Source organism: Sorex fumeus, unplaced genomic scaffold, assembly GCF_029834395.1.
Source record: "Sorex fumeus unplaced genomic scaffold, SorFum_2.1 ptg000065l, whole genome shotgun sequence".
NCBI lineage: Eukaryota > Metazoa > Chordata > Mammalia > Eulipotyphla > Soricidae > Sorex > Sorex fumeus.
The window spans coordinates 5,874,592-5,893,205 of NW_026606122.1; the positions used below are offsets into that span (position 1 = coordinate 5,874,592).

An 18,614-nucleotide genomic window follows, 5' to 3' on the forward strand; every position below is an offset into this window, starting at 1 on the left:
ATCACTATAAATGCTTCTAGCTTATAATATAAATTTAATATAAGTTTAATGACAAAGGCATTCATTTTGTATCTGGCAGGCAGGGACAGAGAGGTAGTACAGCAGGTTAAGATTCTTACCTTGCGTATGGCTGACCCAAGATTGATCCCTGGCACCCTATATGGTCTCTAAAGTACCACCAAGAATGAACCCTGAGCATAGAGCCAGGAGCAAGCTCTGAGCATCACCAGGTGTGTCCCCCCCAAACCAAAGTATAAATAAAACATATTTGAAGAGCAATCAAGAAAACAGTGGGGCTGGAGCAATAGCACAGTGAGTAGGACATTTGCCATTTGCCTTGCACGTGGCCGACCTGAGTTCGATTCCCAGCATCCCATATGGTCCCCCAAGCACCGCCAGGAGTAATTCCTGAGTGCAGAGCCATGAGTAACCCCTGTGCAATGCCGGGTATGATCCAAAAAAGCAAAAAAAACAAAAAACAAAAAACAAAAAAAAAATAGTGAATTTCTGGAAATGTGAATGGGGAAGGGTAATCAAAGACATAGCCCTACCATTTTACTATAAATACAGAGGAATTATAATCATTCATATCACACCTATTAGATCAATGAAATACCCCACTCCAGGGTTATATAGTATAATATCTGTCCATGCTAATGTTATGTTGCATCTTAGTGGGATAAATATTGAATATCCATAAATGGTGCTGAGAAAAATTTATAGTCATCTAGAAGACAGTGAAGATGGACCTTGGAGCTAAGGTTCTACAATGAGAAAAAGTCCAGATAGTCACAGAAGTTAAAGTAAAAACTGAACTCAAATCATGAAAGTTCTGAAAAGAAAATACAGGAGTCTTTCTCTTTTTTCTGAACATATGGCCAAGCAAAAGGGAGGCCTTTCTAATGGTAACACAAAATTCTGATGTTAAAAATGGATCAACTCAATTATGTAAAGTGAATGAATAAAACAGCAAATATTTCATTTAAAAAATCAATATTTGGAACACATCTAAGATATCTGGGACATAAAGAGCAGATGCGCCACTGGCCGAGCAAGTGAAAACAGAGATAGATAAATGGGACTATCTTAAACTAAGAAGCTTCTGCACCTCCAAAGAAACAGTGACCAAAATACAAAGACAGTCTACAGAATGGGAAAGGATATTCACTGAATACACATCTGACAAGGGGTTGATATCCAGGATATACAAAATACTGGTTAAACTCCACAAGAAGAAAACATCCAACCCCATCCAAAAATGGGGCAATGAAATGAACAGAAACTTTCTCAAAGAAGAAATCCGAATGGCAAAAAAGCACATGAGAAAATGCTCTACATCATTAATCATCAGGGAGATGCAGATCAAAACCACAATGAGATACCATCTCACACCTCAGAGACTGGCCCACATTCAAAAGAACAAAAGCAACCGATGCTGGCGTGGATGTGGCGAGAAAGGGACACTCCTTCACTGTTGGTGGGAATGTCCACTGGTTCAGCCCTTCTGGAAAACAGTATGGACGATTCTCAAAAAATTAGAAATTGAGCTCCCATTTGACCCAGCAATACCACTCCTGGGAATATATCCTAGAGAGGCAAAAATGTATAGTCGAATTGACATCTGCACTTGTTTGTTCATTGCAGCACTCTTTACAATAGCCAGAAACTGGAAGAAACCTGAATGCCCAAGAACAGATGACTGGTTAAAGAAACTTTGGTACATCTACACAATGGAGTACTATGTAGCTCTTAGAAAAGATGAAGTCATGAAATTTACATACAAGTGGTACAATATGGAAAGTATCATGCTAAGCGAAATGAGTCAGAAAGAGAGCGATAGACATAGAAAGATTGCATTCATCTGGGGGATATAAAGTAACAAAGTATGAGATTAATACCCAAGAATAGCTGAGATCAGCACCAGGAGGATTACTCCATAACTTAGAGGCCAGCCGGGTATCCTAGAGGAAAGGGCAGTTCAGATAGAGAAGGGAGCACCAAATAAAGGATGTTTGGAGGATCCTCCCAGGAGGGGAGATGCATGTCGAAAGTAGACTATGGACTGAACATGTTTGCCACTCAATGCCTCTTTTGCAGACCACAACACCCAAAAGGAGAGAGAGAACACAGGGGATTGCCCTGCCACAGAGACAGGGGGGATGGGGGGATGGGGGTGGGCGGGATATTATCCATGGTGGTGGAAGATGGGCACTGGTGGAGGGATGGGTATCTGATCATTGTATGATTGAAACCAAAGCACAAAAAATTGTAAATCTACAACTTTAAAAAAATAAAATAAAATAAAGGGAAAAAAAAAGAAAAAAAATAAAGAGCAGATGTCCTTAGAGAGTAACAACCTAATTTAAAAAAAGTGAACAAGGGGAAAAAAGTGAACAGGGGAAATTTTAAGAATGACTCACAAAAAATAATATAAATGTTTCCTTAAACACAATTACAGATATTCAACCTCAGTCATAACAAGAATAGTAAGAATTAAATCTACCAAGAGACCATATTTTAATCCAACAGGTGTGCCAGAAAGAAAAATATGACAAGATAATCCAGTACCTTGGATATGGTGAACACAGGCATCCTAACAGAAGTGATGCAACTCCTAGTAAGGTTATTTGCTATATCCATCACAAATAAAAATGCATGTATTTTTACCCTGAGAATACCACTTACAATTCCCCTTGGTGCTAACAAAGATATTTATACGGATATTCACTACAACACTGTAACAGCAGAAGACTAGAAGTATTTTAAATGCATATTAATAGGGAACTGGTTATAATCTAATATATCCATATAATGGAATATGAGTCAGCCTTTAAAAATAATGAGAGTCAAAGAAGAAATCCAAATGGCTAAAAGGCACATGAGAAAATGTTACACATCATTAATCATCAGGGAGATGCAGATCAAAACAACAATGAAAAATCATCTCACACCACAGAGACTGGCCCACATCCACAAGAACAAAAGCAACTGGTGCTGGCATGGATGTGGCGAGAAAGGGACCCTCCTTCACTGCTGGTGGGAATGCCGACTGGTTCAGCCCTTTTGGAAAACAGTAAGGACGATTGTCAAAAAATTAGAAATTGAGCTCCCATTTGACCCAGCAATACCACTCCTGGGAATATATCCCAGAGAGACAAAAAAGCATAGTCGAAGTGATATCTGCACTTGTTTGTTCATTGCAGCACTCTTTACAATAGCCAGAATCTGGAAAAAACCTGAGTGCCCAAGAACAGATGACTGGTTAAAGAAACTTTGGTACATCTATACAATGGAGTACTGTGTAGCTGTTAGAAAAGACAAAGTCATGAAATTTACATACAAGTGGCACTACATGGAAAGTATCATGTTAAGCGAAATGAGTCAGAAAGAGAGGGATAGACATAGAAAGATTGCATTCATCTGGGGAACATAAAGTAACAAAATAGGAGACTAACACCCCAAAGTGGCCGAGATTAGTACCAGGAATTTTGCTCCATGGCTTGGAGGCCAGCCACATATGCTAGGGGAAAAGGGATCTCAGATAGAGAAGGGAGCACCAAATAAAGGGTGTTGGGAGGATCCTCCCAGGATGGGAGAGGCATGCTGAAAGTAGATTATAGACCAAACATGATTTCCACTCAATGCCTCTTTTGCAAACCACAACACCCAAAAGGAGAGAGAGAACAAAAGAGAATGTCCTGCCACAAAGGCAGGGTGGGATGGGGGGAATGGGGGGTGGGAGAGATACTGGGATCCGTGGTGGTGGGAAATGGGCACTGGTGGAAGGATGGGTACTTGATCATTGTATAATTGAAACCCAAGCACAAAAATTTGTAAGTCTACAACTGTACCTCATGGTGTCTCACTAATAAAAATTAAAAAAAAATCAAACACTGAGCTGAACAAAACTGTTGAAAAATAAATAAATAAAAAGAATGAGAAAACTCATTATTAAATCTACTCACACTGAATGATCACCAAAATATAAAGTGAGGGAAAAAAGTGTTAGTCATTTTAAAAACAGACATATGGTAGTATATAGGTATAGGTGTGTATGTAGTTGTAGCTGCCTTTGAGAGGGTAAGACAGGAGAGATCATAGGTACTTAATATTTTCCTTAAAATGTTTTACTATGAAATAGTACTGCCAAAACCCACAAAAATCAAAATAGTGGGCTTATCTAATAATTCAAGAAAAATACCTACCCAATTTCCACTCGAGGGTGGAAAAAGTATTGCCAGCTCCTTGTCCAGAAGCCTTCCTTGTAACCTTTCCAACCCTACCCTAAATCAAGAAAACCTATATCCTGCCTCCAAATGAAAGCACTTCTTTGGTTTGCTTTCTGACTTTACCACATGACCACACTTCCCTGCATAACACAGTTTTGTTTTGTCTATCTTAAAACTTGATATAAATTCAAATAATTCTTTTTCTTTTCTTGGGGAAAATGGGGAATGGGGAGTGCCAAGGAATAAAAATGAAAAATATGCTTTCATTTCCAGTTTCCTTCACTCAGTACTATGCTCCAATTATCTATTCATTTTACTCATAATGGCCATTTCAGTTGTTTCTCGTTTGTGGCTGTTACAAATAAATGTTACTGCAAGCATTTATATATGTGTCCTAATGGTCCAAAAGTCAAGGATTTCTCTTGGGCGTTTTTGGAGGAGAACTTTTCTTCGTGGTATGCATATGCTTTGATAAAGAAGGCTAAAATGTTTTCCAAAGAGAATATACCAACTAATACTCCCACTGCAGTATATGAGCTGTTGATATGATATGATCTCATATGTATGAGTTGCTGACACAGCTTCTATCCACATCAAGACTTGTCATTGTCAGTCTTCTTAATTTTAGCCATTCTGGTGGGAGTGCAGAGCAATGGAATCATGGTTTAAATCTGTATATCCCTGATGACTAATGAGACTGAGCACCATCATCACTTATTTAATAGCCCTTTGAATTATCTTCTTTTGTGAGCTATCATTAGCATTTTCTAAGTTAAACAATTTTTAAACTTAATTAAAAATTTTCGTTTTTTCTGCTACATTATATAACTGCCACCAATCCTACCACCAAAGTTCTAGTTCTGTCCCACCACCAAAAATGCATATCTTGCTCCATGGCTTGGAGGCCAGCCACATATGCTAGGGGAAAAGGGATCTCAGATAGAGAAGGGAGCACCAAATAAAGGGTCTCTGAGTTCAATACCCTGCACTGCACAGCCCTGCCAAGCACCACTATGCATAGTCTTAGTAGTACCAGTGCACCATTGCTCAGTGTATTGAACCATCAGACACCCAATACAGAGTAAAATATTACCAGAAATGACCCTGTGCCCATGATTTCCACCAGAGAGACTCCCTTTAAAAATGAAAAGACCCCCTGGATCATTCCTCTTACCCTCCCTACCTCTCAGCATCTATTTAACAAAAGGCTATTATTTTTTCTTTTATTCTAGGACTTGTGATTCTATTAATAAAAATTATTATCATAACAGTTAGTAGTTAGTCTGGGAGTAAAAGAATTCTGGAGTGTTGAGCATAGACTCAAAACCTACAGAGTGATGGCACTGTACTATATTGTGCATATCTCTCCTTTTCCATAGGTAGCTTATAATTCACAATAAAAGTATTGTTTACAAGAGAGCTTTAGTGGTTGGAGACAGTAGAGGGATATGGCACTTGCCTTGCTGAGCCTGGTTTGATCCCCAGCCCTACATAGAATCCTGGAGCAACTTCAGGATTCCTAAGCACAAAGTCAGGAATAAGACAGCCAGGTGTGATGTAATTCCCCCCCCCCAAATAAAAACAAGACAAAAATAAAAGACAGTTTTAATCTAAGACTATTTCCATCCTAGTGCATATAGTAAAGATATGAATATAGAGGTTTTGGTCTCTGGCACCACAAAAAGATTAGCAAAAATGTATAAAGTGTTTTTGTAAGAAAATAAAAATATGTGCTCAAATTCTTTTATTTGCATAAAGAAACCTAATCATACACAGAAAAACCAATCTCATTATTAGAGAAAGGTGAGAATTTGGGAGAAAGATAGGTAAAAAATTTGGGTTTTAAAGATTTCATATTTTGGGGGGCCTGAGTGATAGTACACCAGATAGGGCACTTACCTCCCGTGTGGCTGACCTGGGTCTGATCCACAGCACACATTATGGTCCCAGAGCCCCAACCAGGAGTGATTCCTGTGCACAGATCCCTGAGCATAGCTAGGTGTGGCTCAAAAGCCAAAAGTTAAAAACCCAAACACACCGCATTTTAAAATGTCATTATCTTAAATTTTTGAGCACTGTATCTATATTACTATGCAAAAACTAAAAATAAAATCAACTGCTACTAATATTTTAGAATAATAAGATGCTGTATCCATAAAATAGCATGTTATGTAAAGAGAATATTCTGAAAAGAAAAAAATTTTTTTTATATATTGAAAATGAGTTTTATGTGAATTCAGCTTCTGGCCTTATTTCAGAGATTCATAAATAAATCTCAAAATATAGCAAGTAGCCCCAAAAAGTTCTTAGGTACCCATGCCCAGCTGAGACTCCCAGGGCAATCTCAGAGAGGGGTGGGCCATCTCCTGTCCAAACAAAACCCAAGGAGCCGCTACCACACTCCAAAGTCACCATCATACCTCTGGCCAAACTGCCCAATTAAATATTCTGGATTTTCTGGAGTGATATCTCCAAACTCTACGACACTGACATCCCAGTAGCAGCTCACCAAATTGGATGGATATAATGGAGAAGCCATTATATTTTCTTCTATAGAAATAGTTTTTGATCATTTCATTAGCCATTTAATGGTAACAAACAATATAAAATAAATCACTGTGGACCTCAGCTGCACAGCTCCTGAACTCTTCATGCTGCCACACCATTCCAGGTAGTGGAATGTGGAACTTTACACTCTCCCTGGCAGTGGCAGCAATGTGGGTTGAGCTGTGCAGTTTCAGAGGGTACACGGTCTACTCTGGACATGGGAGGCTCTATGCTAGAAATGACAGAAAGGTTTTCCAGTTTTTAAAGCAAAACGCATTTCTTTCCAAGAGAAATCCTCAGCAAAAAATGGTCTGTCCCTCTATAGAAGAAAGCACAAAAAGGACAATCCGAAGAAATTCAAAAGAAAAGCACTCATTTCTGTGGTCCAAAAGACCATCACTGGTACACCTTTTGAAGTATATATATATTGGCCAAGAGGAATCAGAAACCTGACATTAGAAAGGCTCAGTGGGAACAAGCTATTAGGGCTGCCAAGGAAGCAAAGAAAGCAAAGCAATCATCTATAAAAAAAAAAAAAAACAGTAATGGCTGCTGCTAAGGATCCCAAAAAGTCAGCCCCTAAGCAAAAGATTGTTGAAGCCTGTGATGGTTCTGTCCCTCAGTTGTTAAGAAATACTAAGTTGACACATCTGAATTTGAAGTAAAGATCTGACTATTAAAATTAAGAAATCTAAGTTTTTTGTTAAAAGGTACGAGTGGGGGAACAAAGAAGTAATAAAAGGGCCAAGGAACTTGCTTTGAATGCCACTGACCTTGGTTCAAACCAGCACTACATATAATAAAAAGTGGATTTCAAAAGTAAAAAAAAATAAATTATTGTGGGCCTGATATGGAAGTAGGCTTGATGGTTGATTGGGAAAATAAAGACAATGGTGGAGGAAAGGTGACAGTGGTGGTAAGACTGGTGTTGGAATACTGAATGCCTGTAACAAATTATCATGAACAAGTTTATAAACCACAGTGTTTGAATAAAGTAGAAAAAATAAAATACATTTTGTTTCACAAAATAATTTTCCTTTTCCTGTCAAAAATTATATATTATGCAAAATAACAGAAAGAACCCTCTTTTCTTCAAGTTCCATATGTAAAAGTAGAAACTTTTGTTAACAGTTACAACATATGATGAGAAAATATACAGAATATGCCCTTTTTGGAATCTCAAATCTACACCCTTTTAATCGTAAAAACAAAATGATTTTTCACAAACTGAACTTAAAAATAATTTTTGGTTTTTGGTCACACCAGGGGTGTTCAGGGCTTACTTAAGGCTCTGCACTCACTTCTGGTGTGGCTTGAGGTCCATATGGAATGCAAGGGAATCGAGCCTGGGTCAGCCATGTGAAAGGCAAAGTGTACTACCCAGTGTACTATTGTTCCAGCCCCAGAGATTTTAATTTAAAAATAAAATATGGTCTCCAGGGATAGCTCAGCTGCAAGTGCCTGTGAGGCCAGTGAGGCTGTGAGTTCAGTCTCTAGCACTTCTCCACATACTCCAGTGTGATCTCAGCAATTCTGCTATTTGTCATCTCTGGTGCCACAACAACCAAAGTGCACTTTAAAAAAGTATGCAACCAAGTATGTGCAAGCAAAGTAACTAAAAACAAACCATGTGATTTCTTGTGGGAACCACAACTGTGTGAGCACTACAATCAAGCATGTGATCCTCAGCAAGCACTACAACCAAAATCGTATGAACACTTAAAACCAAGTACCATCCTAGTAAGCCATACAAAGTGTGCTCAAGCACCACAAAATAAAAGCATGTGAGCACAGCAACAAAGTATGCACGCCCTGTCAAGCACCACACCCAAGTATGCAAATGCTGTAATCAAGTCTGTGCATTCCTCTGTCATCACAAACACAACAATAATAAAAGAGAAGGAAGGGAAAATTCTTAAACAAAATGAAAAAAATTAAAGATGAAGGTAAGGTGAGCTGAGAAGACATGATAAGGGCCTGGAGTTAGCACCCAATTGAAATCATGCAATTTGTTTCAACATGGATAGAACTAGGATCTTATGTTAAGTGAAGTAAATCACAAGGACAAGGTCAAACACTGAATGTTCTCACTAATCTGTGGTATAAAGACTAACATATCTAGAGAATTACAGATAACCGGTGTGCAATAATTTCAAGGAAAGAGAGAAATAAAGGGGAGAAGCAAGAAAGAAGTCTGGAAGCAACAGAGGGGCAAGAATCAAGGGTCAGTGGAGTTCAAGTCCACTTCAATCAGCTTAATCAGTGGCTGAATAAATAGCAGTACTCCTACATCATAAAAAAAGAAATCATGGGTCTAGGAGCTAGAACAATATTACAGCAGGTGGGGTGCTTGCTTTGCACATGACCAATGCAGATTTGATCCCCAGCACCCCATATGCCCTGCCCAAGCACTTATATGATTCCTAAGTGTAGAGAAGGGAGTAAGTCCTGAACATCACCAGGTGGGCCCCCCACAAAAAACAAAAACAAAAACAAAAACTGCATCAGGGGCCTTAGGCTCCTTTACTGAATAGAGGTGAAGTGATCTGTAGCTATAACAAAACCACTAGCTCCAACATCATCATGAGTATAGAGTCGAAATTATAACAATTAAACTAAAAATGTAACTTTCAAGGAGTCAGATTGAGGGGTGAGAAGGAACCTGGGGTCAGTGGTGGAGGTGGGGGACAAGGGGTAATGGGACTGGAGGTGGGAAAATTGTATGACTGAAAATCTGTGTAAACAACTATGTACATCATGGTATCCAAATAAAAATTTTAAAAATAAAATTCCTTGTTCTGATGTCATCCTCTACTAGTGATCAAATCATAGATACAAAAGGATAGAAAATTTAAAAACAGTATTTTGCAAAGCAAGAAAAATATGAGAACAGAAAAACTACATTATCAGCAGGTTTTTTCTAACTTGTGCACAAAAGTTATTTCCAAGATGAAGTTATGAAATTTGCTTATAAGTGGATGGTCATGGAGAGTATCATGCTAAGTGAAATGAGTCAGAAAGAGAGGGACAAACATAGAATGACTGTACTCATTTGTGGAATATAAAATAATATTAGACTGACACCCAAGGACAGTACAGACAAGGGCCAGGAAGATTGATCCATGGTTGGAAGCCTGCCTCACAAGCTGGGGGAGAAGGCATCTGGGATAGAGAAGGGACCACTAAGTCAATGATGGTTGAGGAATCGTTTGGGATGGGTGATGTGTGCTGAAAGTAGATAAAGCACCAAACGTGATAGCCTCTCAGTATCAATATTACAAACCATAATGCTCAAAAATAGAGAGAAAGTATGGGGAAAATTGTCTGCCATAGAAGCAGTGGAAGGCTTGGGAAGAGGGGGGGATAACTGGGGACACTGGTGGTGAAAAATGCACACTGGTGGAGGGATGGGTGTCTGATCATTGTATGACTGAAACTCAAACATGAAAGATTTGAAACTGTATCTCATGGTGATTTAATTAAAAAAAAGAAAAAATGTCATTTCCAGCCTGGAATTATATCCTCATTTCCAGCCTGGAATTATATCCTCAGTCAAAAAAGGGTCTCCTGGGTCCTGCCAGCTGCCAGGAGTAAACCTTGAGCACATCCAGGTGTGGCCCAAAATCAGAGAGAAAAAGAAGAAAGAGGAGAGAAGTGAGAAGACAGAGAGAGAACGCACGAGAGAGAAAGACAGAAAGAATTGATTCCCAAGGTTGACAGCACTCCCACCTATACCTAGCAGGGTGAACTTGACCCAGAATGTTTATTTCCCCTCTAATGATGGAGATACTTCTCAAGGCTGTTGTAAAGATAATTTAGTATCTATAGAACAAATGCAATATTACTGGGCATACAGCAAACACTATATAAGTTTTTGTAAATACAGTTATTACCTAACTACAATTACAATTATTATCTAACATGTCTGAATATACAGAGAAAATATTTAAATACTTGAGAAGAACCTGGGGTTAAATTATTGATGGCATAAAATAAAAAAGTAATAACCTGTTAATTGCTCACTCCAGGGAAAAGAAAAAGTTGTACAGAAACAGTAATCATGGCATGTGTACCACATGACTCAAACATAGTCAGTCACAGTAATGAACAATGATGATAGATGTGATTCAAAATAGTATTTATAGGAAATCTGACTATATGGAAAGGACTGTTGAAAAATCTGTCTGTACCTTTCATAGTAAAAAGTCAACAGAAAATGCCCCAAGTACAGCAGAGTTTGTTAAAACAAATAATGTTTGCATCCAGGAGCACCCATAGCTGCTGGAATGGAATGTGGAAGAAAAAAAAATAGCATTTTTTAAAGAAGTATTAAAGAGCTACTTGACATCTTTGACCATCTGCAAAGTGTTTTAAAAAGCTACAAATTATAAAGCAGTGAAAATAGCCATATATATATATGATTCATAAAGGGATATTAGTCTTAATACTTGAAAACCAAAGATTAAAAATGGAGAGAGGAAGGGGCAAGTCTGCCTGGAGAAAATCACACAAATTAATATAATGAGGTACTATTCTGGATGAAGTCTGCCCCTGGGTACCTCTTCTTCCTCCTTACCTCACAGTAATTGTCTCGACCCCCCAAATCCCTCTGGTTAGCTTGCATGTTCCTGATGGCCCTCAGGTTCTCTTGCTGACAACTTCACTCTTCCCAGGAGCCCAAGGCTCAACCAGAGCTGCTGAAGCCAGAAGGAAGATCCTGTATCCTTCCTACAGGATCTGGCCCAGGAACCCCACAGAAATGCCAAGAAACCTGGAAGACAGTGTCCACATGGTCAAACACTCAACATTTACCCCACAAGCATTTCCTTAGTATCCCAAAATACAGTCCGTGGCATTAGACACTGTAAGGTAGGCAGACTTCAGTCAATACATATTCTAGTTATTCATCAAAACAGAATATGAGGGGCCGGAGCGATACTACAGCAGGTAGGGCATTTGCCTGGTCAGCTGTGCGCAAGACAAACATAAGTAAAACAATTAGTGTAATACAACATATCAACAAAAGGAAAGATAAAAAAAGATATGATTATATAAATAGATGCAGGAAACTTTTGACAAGATTCAACATCCATTTGTGACATAATCAAAATAAGCAAGTATTCATAAGCAAAACCTTACAAGTAGAAAAAAATTGCAAAAACAGGAAAATAAATAGTAATAAAAATAAACTTAAATAAATTTAAGGTGCTTAATGAAGACAAAGAGCTAGTACTTTGAAATGATTAATGTCATAGATAATCTCCAAGCAAGCCAGACAAGGTTAAATGTCAAAAACATATCTACAGAAAGCGGGAGGAGACAGTTTTTCACAGATAGGACAGCATCTTAAAGTGGTTATTGTCAAATATTATGCGTAATTCTATAGTAACCTTTCTATTAGTGCTGGGGTGTAACTGAGAACCTAACCCAGGCAAGGTATACACTCCACCGCTTAGTCACATCCCTGACCCAGTCATGTATTACAACACTGATGTCAAATAGGGGCTTCAAAGCAAAATGTAAATAAAGCTAATACAAAGATCAGAAAGACATAAGTAAACAATGTACATAGAAGAGGCCAGAAAAATATGACATAAACACATCAAATACAAATAGGAAGACTCTGGAAGTTTATAAGGAAATTCCAGTTCAATACCTGGCACTACATGGTCAAACCAGGACCAGGAGCAACCCTCCCCCGAAGCACCACTATATGTGTTCCCCCAAATTTCCCAAAGAAAGTAAAACACTTGTTGAAAGGGAAATTCAGAGTACTAAATGTTCATATAAGATAAAAATCAAGATCTTAAGTAATATAAAAACCTCAAAGATATAAAAAAACAAAAGTAATTCAAATCAGACAAAAGGAAGTGAAAATATAATTGGAGCAGAAATCAATGAATTTAAAAACAGAAAAATAATAGAAAAATCAGGAAAACCACTGATTTAGAAATAACAATGAATTTGGTAATCCTCCAGGAAGACTGACAAATGAGACATTATTAATTGTAAAATTAAACAGAACTTGTAACTACATCTTCAACGGCCATTAAAAGGATAATAAGAGGCTGCAGTAGATCAGGGCACAACTCAAACGTACATAAATTTACAAACACAGAAATTGTACAAACTACCTTCTCAGACCACAATGTCATAAAAGTAGAAATTAATCACAGAAAGAAGATGGGAAAAAGTTCCAACACCTGGAAGCTGAACAAAACACTGCTAAATGCTAAGCAATAATTGATCAAAGAGGAAATCAAGGAAGAAATAAAAAGATCTCTTGAAACTAATGATAATAAAGACACAAGCTAATATGGCAAAAGTTTACTAAGAGGGAATTCATAGCAATGCAGACCTACATTAAGAAGAAACGCTCCAATCAAAAACCTGAATACATTCCACAAAAATCTGGAGAAGGAACAACAAACAGATCCAAAAAGTAGCAGGAGGGAAATAAAAACTAGAGGAGACATTAACAATATAGCAAAACCAAGAAAGCAATTCAAAGAATCAATGAAACCAGGAGCTGGTTCTTTAAAAAAATAAACAAGATAGATAAACCTTTATCTTTATCTTTTATGGGCTGGAGCAATAGCACAGCAGGTACAGCGTTTGCCTTGCACACAGCCAACATGGCTGACCTGAGTTAGAATCTTCCCCCCCCCCCCCCCCCGCCCCCAGGGAGCCCGGCAAGCTACCAAGAGTATCTCGCCCGCACAGCAAAGCCTGGCAAGCTACCCCTGACGTATTCGACATGCCAAACACAATAACAAGTCTCACAATGTTATTGGGCCCGCTCGAGCAAATCGATGAACAATGGGAGGAAAGTGACAGTGACAGATAAACCTTTAGCTAGACTTATGAGGGGAAAACAGAGAAAACATTCAAATAAATCAGATCAGAGGCGAAAGACAAGTTGCAACAGACCCTTCAGAAATTCAAAATACAATGATAGGTTACTATGAACAACTTTATGCTCTTAAACTGGAGAACCTAGAAGAAGTAGATTCTTAGAGTCATATAATCTCCCAAAGCTGAAAGAAAAGTAAGTAAAAAAGCCTAAACAAGCTAATTACAAGTAAGGAAATTGAAACAGTAATTAAAAATCTCTCCAAGAACAAAAGTCCCAGTCCAGATGGGTTCATTGGTCAGTTCTATCAAACCTTCAAAGAAGATTTACCGCCTATAAGCTCTTCCTTAAGCTCTTCCAAAATATCGAAGACACATGAATTCTTCCTATGAAACTAACATACACTAATACCAAAAGCAAAGATACTTCCAGAAAAGAAAATTTCAGACCAATCTCCCTGATGAATATCGATGCAAAAATCCTTAACAAAATCTTAGCTAACAGAATCCAACTACATATCACAAAAATCACACACCCTGATCAATTGGGATTCATCCCAGCGATGCAAGTATGATTCAACATACACAAATCAATTCACATAATATACTACATTAATAAAAAGAAATATAAAAATCATATGATCATATCAATTGATGTATAGAAAGCATTTGACAAGATCCAACATCCATTCATGACTAAAAGCCCTCATCAAATAGGGTAGAAGGTATCTTCCTCAAGATAATAATGGCCATCTATAACAAGACTATTGCCAGTATCATACTTAATGGTGAAACACTGAAAGAATTCCCTCTGAGATCAGATACAAGACAATGATGTCCACTCTCTCCACTCTGTTCAACATAGTATTAGAAGTCCTGGGAACAAAAATCAGGCAAGAAAAACAAATTAAATGGATCCAAAGGAAAACATTGAACTCAAATTATCACTATATGCAGATGACATGACAATATACCTAGAAGACCCTAAAGAGTCCACAAAAATCCTTCTAGAAATAATAAATCAATACATCAAAGTGGACAGGTACAAAGTCAATACATAAAAAAATCAGTTGCTTTTTTTTTAAACAAAGAATGATGCTGAGGAGAAAACAATCAAGGAGTCAATCCCATTTAAAATAGTATACAAAAACACCAAGTATCTAGGAGTCAGCTTAACAAAAGACATTAGAGATCTATACCATGTAGTCCCATTTGTTTTCTTTGTTATTACTGTTGCCTTTGCCAGTGGTATTAGATCATTGAAGGCACCTCTGAGGTCCAAATCTTGGAAGTGTTCTGTCTATATTTACCTCAATGTGCATTACATTTTCTGGTCGGATCTCAAAGTCTTTGATCTACTGTGAATTGACTTTTGTGTGAGGTGTAAGATATGGATCCAGCTTTAGTTTCTTCCACGTATTTATCCAATTTCCCAGCACCATTTGTTGAAGTGGTTATATTTACTCCGTTTCATGTTCTCAACTCCTTTACTGAAAATCAACCGCCCATGTATATGGGATTTTGTCATAGGTTTTCAATTCTGACCTCTTGATTGGAGGGTCTCTTTCTTCCAGTACAATTTAAAACCCATATAAATTTAAATCACTTAAGAAAGAGATAGAGGAAGACCTTAGGTAGTGGTAAACTATCCCATGCTCATGGATCAGAAGAATCACTATTATTTAAAATGACTATCCTACCTAAGCTATTATATAGATTCAATGCACTCCCCATTCAAATTCAGGCAACATTCTTCCAGGATCTATAGAAATCAATAATAAAGTTTGTATAGAATCAGAAAAGACTGTGAATAGCCAGAACTATAATGAAAAATAAAAATTTGGGAGATATTTCATTACCTAATTTGGACCCACAGTGATCAAAACTGCACGGTACTGTATAATCCACTCTGGGGCATCTATCACCAGGACACAAAAACACTCTTCCAAAAGGGCATATGCACACCATTATTCATTGCTACACTCAGTATAATAGCTAAGATAAGAAATCAACCAAGGTATCCAATGGTAGATGAATGGATTATGAAGATGTGGTATATATACACAATGAAATACTATGCAGCTTCAAAGAATGATGAAAGCATGCAATTTCCAACATGGTTGGAAATGGAAGATGTCATATTGAGTGAAGTAAGCCAGAAGAAGAAACACACAATATAATCTCATTTATCTGTGGAATATAGACTACTGAATGAGGAGATGTATTGTAAATAGGGAATGACCCCATCCTTGACCCCAGTGTTTACAGAGAAGATAGACAGAAAAGGAAAGAAATCAAGTGGGGGGGGGGGTGTGAGAAGAGAACAAGAAATAATGGATTAAGAGGGACCAGGGTTTCAGTTATACCAGTTATATGAGGGAGGGGTATAGCCATATATCCAAAACATAGGTTCAACCGAACTGAAAAGATGAGATCTAAGCAGTAACCACTGAAACCTGAAAGTGTCAAGTTGGCAGGCAGGGTTACAGTAGGGGTTGGGAAGGGGAGAGAATCTAGAAACACTGGTGGAGGGAAGTTACACTGGTGGAGGTATTGGTGTTGAATTACTGTATGCCTAAAACACAACTATCAGTAACTTTGTAAATCATGGCTCTTTAATAAAACTTAAAAAATATTTAATACTGCAAGAAAAAGAGGCTGGAGTAGAGCATACTTCACAAGTGTGAGGCCATGGGTTTAATTCCAAGCACCCAAACAAATTTGTGCGTGTGAAGGGTAATTTGTTGTACACCCAGTGCTTAGAGCTTACTCCTGGCTCCGAATTCAGGGATCACTCCTGGCAGGGCTCTCGAACATATGTGATGCTGGGGATTGAACTCTGGTCAGCAGCTTGCAAGCTAAACGCCCTACCCACTATCGCTCTGGCTCCACAAAAAATTTAATGAAGGGATAGTAAGGGCCAAGACAACTTTATACACATTATTGAACAATTTAAAATTTAAATTGTCAATTCCCCACAAAACACAAACTACTAATTTGACCTCTACTTAAAAAAAACACTGTGAAAAGATACTGAATGATATCTGAATAGTCAATACTGCAGAAAGTGAATCCATAACAGATGGTTTTGCTGGAAAATCTACCATTTAAAGAAAAATTATCACAATTCTAGACAACCTTTGGCAGAAACTAGAATGCTTTACTGCCAACTTATTTTATAAGGCCAGTATTATCCTTATACTAAAACCACACACAAAAAGAAAACTATAGACAAATATATCTTATGAACTTGGATGCAAAAAACTAAAATAAAACCAGAGTGTTATTTATTCTTGCATATATAAAAGAAATTATATGCAAAAACCAAGTGAGATTTACTCCAGGAATGTAAGGCTAGATTAATATTCAAGTAACAATCAGTGTAATCCCCATATTAACAAACTGTAGAAGAAAAATCATAGATCATACAATTGAATTTTAAAAATTACAGATTATATAATTCACATAATCTTGACAAAATTTTAAAAATCCATCCATGATAAATATGAACAAATCTTAGATGAGTGGAAAAGAAATAGAATAGAGCCAACTAAATTTTTACAATAATACAAAACAAGTCGTTAGCAGAAATATGACTTTTCAGTAAATGGCTCTTGAGTAACTCGGCATCCAAATAAATGAACATCAATCAAAGTCTTATGCTTTGTACAGAACTTAAATCTAAATGGTTCGTGTACAAAAGAAAGAAGAAAAAAGATAGATCACCAACTTAGTGAAGAATTTTTCCTCTCAGCAACAGAAAAAGGACACACAAAAAGTACAAATGTTGTGCCAGCCAATTAACAATGAGACAATTATATATTGTTTCTAGTTATAGATGGAATATGGAATATGTATTCAAATTCATCACGGTCTAGGCCTTGAATCTCTTTTTATGACTACAGAAACTAATATTTAAAATCCATTAAAAAATAAATTATTGGAAACTGAAGACATATTTCTGAATAACTCAAAGGAAAAAGGAAAATTACCAACTCTTATAAAACACATAGGGCATAATGCACAAAACCTTGTGGGTCCTAGGGTGAACTTTAAAATCTTAACGTCAATAAGATAAAAGAGAAAAGCCTGTAAAATAATTCAGAAACCGTCAAATATAATTACACTACTTATTCCGACACTGACCACACATTATTCCCCAACACTCACCCAACCCCGGCCCCCATCACCTCCACAAAGCATTGAAAGCCTTCTGACAACTATTAAGCTTCGGCGTCTGCGAACGGCAGCAACTTCCGGTCATCACCCTTAGTACCGCCCCTACCGGGGTTTGGAGCAGAGCACTATGGGGGCGTGGTCTTACGCACGCGCAATACCATATTGGAAGCCGCTTTCCAAGAGTCAATATGGAGATATTAGAGCATTGTTACCTTGAGACTCTCTGCGCTCCTCTGCAGTGCTTTCTGAAGGCGAAACATGGCCGCGCCCAGTTGGCGATTCTCTACGAGACACGCCATGTTAGAGAAGTGTCTGTTCCGTACCAAAAATGAGGCGGTCTCTGAACTCCGACCAAAAGAGAGGAACTGTCAGAGACGGCGGTTAACGTTTCACGTTTCACTGGGGGGAATTATTAGAAGAGGTTCTTTCTATCTGTACTTTATAAATCTGTGTAATGATGATGATGATGATGACGACGACAATGATGTCAGAGATACTGAGGTGCCAATACTGGTTGCTATCTATTGGCAAATACTAAAGAATAAGAAGAGGAAAAAGTCAAACTATTTAGAGACCTCTCCTGGAACATACCACAAAGGAAGAAGGAAGCAATCAGATATGTGTTAGCCCTCCTAGGATATAATATTGGAGGAGTGGGAGTTGGGGGAGATATCAGTGTTAGAGTTCTCTCTGCTTTGTTACTGGTACTGGCTGTATAGAGTTTGGATGGCCACATAATCTACATTTTTCTTCACTTCAGCCACCTTTCTAAAATAAGTGTACCGATAATAATTTTTGTTTTCTTAA

General features: G+C 37.7%; 1 protein-coding gene and 1 pseudogene across 5 annotated transcripts in view; one reads left to right on the forward strand and one right to left on the reverse strand.

Moving 5' to 3' along the window:
* The window catches only part of LOC130036687 (zinc finger protein 81-like), an 86,184-nt gene extending 68,280 nt beyond the window's left edge, over window positions 1-17,904 (reverse strand). Inside the window, exons 1-2 of one of the 5 annotated variants that reach the window (XM_056128579.1) lie at window positions 17,819-17,890; window positions 11,353-11,547 (exon numbers count right to left, since the gene is read on the reverse strand). In XM_056128579.1, the coding sequence (XP_055984554.1) occupies window positions 11,353-11,400 (48 nt within the window). In that variant the 5' untranslated portion in view covers window positions 11,401-11,547; window positions 17,819-17,890. Of the gene's footprint in view, window positions 1-11,352; window positions 11,548-17,798 lie in introns of all 5 variants that reach the window. The other 4 variants (XM_056128578.1, XM_056128581.1, XM_056128580.1 and 1 more) reach the window with 4 other exon arrangements.
* On the forward strand, window positions 6,945-7,441 carry LOC130036683 (60S ribosomal protein L24-like; annotated as a pseudogene).
* Window positions 17,905-18,614: the final 710 nt, after the last annotated feature.